Raw genomic sequence first — 2,879 nt, forward strand, 5'->3', positions numbered from 1 at the left:
CTGGTTAATCTTAAGGGTTAAATGTCCTCTTTACCTCCAGTTACAGGCTCCACAGTCTGTGATGAAACACGAGTGTCTCGAGGTGACCAGCGTCAGGGAAAGATGATCAGCTCCGTGGCCTGGGATGACTCAAATACTTTCCATCGAGTTGAGGTTTGCTCTCCCGACTTCAGAGCTGCGGCGGAGAGGAGATGAATCCACTGTAGCAAATCTGACGGCTCACTTAGAAGCAATTATACTGTCTAACCTGACACGTTAATACAGACGAATATGTCGGACAAACAGAGCAGCCAAGCGTCGCAGAGGAAACCGAGCGCCAACGAGAACATCAAGAAGCAGTGGGTGACGGACATTGAGGACAAGCGGGTGGGTGAACCCAGTGGTTGGGCTCCTTCCACACTGGGGGGACCGACTGAGGACCCCAGGAAGACGTGGGTCCTCAAGACACCTCCTGCCGCTCAAATACAACCAACAGAGTTGTCTCAAATGAATGCACCTATTTCTGGAGAGGCTGAAAAGACATCAGCTCCTCAGAAGAAGATCGAGGAGCCACCTGTTACCCCTGCAATCAAGACGAAGCAGGTGGTGAAGACGGTGACCAGCAGCTTTCAGGAGAAAGGTCCAGGCGTCGGGCTCCTGACCCAGAAGATCACGAGAGAGGCTCTGCCATCGGCCGAGGAGATCGACAGGCTGTTGGCGAAGAAAAGCTCGCCCACGCTCCGCTGGAAGTGCTCCAACATGGTGTCGTCACTGACCAAAAGCTGGAAGAAGGTGGAGAAAGAGCAGAAGTTCGGAGAAGAAAGAGCAAAAGCAGGAAAGTCACAGACCGTTGGTTTAGATAAAGAGGAGAGTGGACATCCTGAGGAAGGAGATGATGCTCAAACACACAGGGGAAACATTTTGAAAGAATCAGAGGAAAGAGATGGTGAAGGAGACTTTGAGTCCTCGGTGAGGATCAAAAGACCTTCAGTCCGAAAGTGAGTATCTTCTGCAACTTATTTCTGCACTTTGAGGTAAGGGTTTGGGTGAGAGGCCTTAAAGCAAGGGTGTCAAACTCAAATACACAGTGGGCCGAAATAAAAAATTCCTATAAGTCAAGGGCCAGAAGGGGTCAACCTTTATTGAAAACTTTTCTGAAAGAACCTTAGTGCACATATTGAACCTGGAACTAACAAGGCCTACAGAGTATTGCAGATAAAACATAATTAATGATGAAATAAATGAAATAAAAATAATTAATAATACATAAATAAATATAAAAGTAATAAGAAAAACATATGGCTCTATCTGCATTATTTACAAAGTAATTTCAAGTGAAAACATTTTCTACAGGCAAACAATAGCCAAAAATAATTTACTTCAAAGAAAAATCAAATGTCCTGTAGTATCAAGAGAAAAAAAATGCCTTTAAGGCTTAAAGGCACCAGAATGACTTGATGTCATCACACACACAAATTTAGGTTCGTTATCCAGTATGTCCTCTTGTATCTCATGATTACATCGGTTAGACTCTTATCTATTATACCTCTCTCCAGATGTATTATGGTATGTATTTGTGATCCATGATCTCTTCCAGGTACAAAAACGAAGCTGAGGACGCCAACAAGATCACTGCGCACTCCAAGAAATACAGCACCGTGGGAAACCTCAAGAGCCGCTGGCAGAACTGGGCCTCTGACCACACGGTGACCCAGAGACTAAACCCCTTCAGCGAGAACTTTGACCACGACTACTCCATGTCTCTCCGCCTCCAGAAGGGCGAGGAGGGTTACGGACGCCCAAAGGAAGGAACCAAAACAGCCGAGCGCGCCAAACGAGCCGAGCAGCACATCCACCGCGAGATCGCTGACATGTGCTTCGTGATCAGGACGATGGCCGACCCGGATGCGGACGGAAAGACCCGCATCACGTTCGGAGAGCTGTTCGACAGATACGTGCGGATCTCCGACAAGGTGGTGGGGATCCTGATGAGAGCCAGGAAGCACGGGAAGGTGGCGTTCGAAGGGGAGATGCTGTGGCAAGGCCAGGATGATGGGGTGATCATTACGCTGCTGGTGTGATGCTAACACACGGGTCAAAGGTGTGCTGGAAATCCTCCTGCAGCTAATTTACAGTTGTTATCAGACGTGGGCTCAGAGGAGGATTGAGAATACAGTTTGGCCTGGGTCTGCTCACTGGACTCCTGCAGAACAATGTCTCAGGGATACAGACAAGTCAAAGCTTGGGGAGTCATTTTGAGGTTTTGATTCACGACCTCTGGAGAGATGAAGTCCTGGTTTCTTGGCCTCTCGTGATTCTGTTCAGATCCGAGCTGCAGACACACACGTGTGTCTCTCCTGCACTTTCTCTATGCCTCATGTTTGATGAGATATTTAAGTACGTGTTAATACGCCAAACAACCGGTGGCTTTGCAGTTTACTGTGGCGCAGTAATTCAGACACGGATTGGGTTTCATCGCCTGGATTCCTGCAGCTCAGCACTCATTAGACTGTAGCAGGCACAAAGCAGGGGACCAGAGCCGAGCACAGCACTTTTAAATCTCACCGCCTGTTAGACTGAGGCTGTTATAATTAATGCAAAGGCAGACCAGGACTCTCTTGAGGTACAACCCCCCCCTCTCTTTTATTGATTTATCAGGTTTGGTCAAGTCACACACAGAACACAAACACAAAGAGAAATACAGGCATAAGATATAATTAATTAAAATAACTTGTACAACATAGGCACCTGGTTATGTACTGTAACCACTGGATGATAGTTTTTAATCTAGCTTTATTTAAGTATTCAGTTAAAGGTAAAAGTACTGTAGTGTACAGTACTCAGATTTTCTCAGTTTGTTTTTTGGCCACTAGGGGGCAACAAAGAGAAGCTGTGATCAT

At 46.7% G+C, this 2,879-nt stretch overlaps 1 protein-coding gene across 1 annotated transcript; it reads left to right on the forward strand.

Annotated features, from left to right (window-relative positions):
• The first annotated feature begins 270 nt into the window (after nt 1–270).
• On the forward strand, nt 271–2,060 carry abrab (actin binding Rho activating protein b). Its single transcript, XM_061092180.1, has 2 exons — nt 271–977; nt 1,577–2,060. Exons 1-2 carry the CDS (start codon nt 271–273, stop codon nt 2,058–2,060), a joined length of 1,191 nt encoding a protein of 396 aa, XP_060948163.1.
• Nucleotides 2,061–2,879: the final 819 nt, after the last annotated feature.

The sequence above is a fragment of the Limanda limanda genome, chromosome 19 (assembly GCF_963576545.1).
Source record: "Limanda limanda chromosome 19, fLimLim1.1, whole genome shotgun sequence".
Classification (NCBI taxonomy): domain Eukaryota; kingdom Metazoa; phylum Chordata; class Actinopteri; order Pleuronectiformes; family Pleuronectidae; genus Limanda; species Limanda limanda.

Bases quoted from the DNA above. Each gene is read 5' to 3' on its own strand.
- abrab (XM_061092180.1), top strand. From the start codon at position 271: ATGTCGGACAAACAGAGCAGCCAAGCGTCGCAGAGGAAACCGAGCGCC. The intron at 978-1,576 runs GTGAGTATCTTC...GATCTCTTCCAG, and splicing joins AAAAGACCTTCAGTCCGAAA to GTACAAAAACGAAGCTGAGG.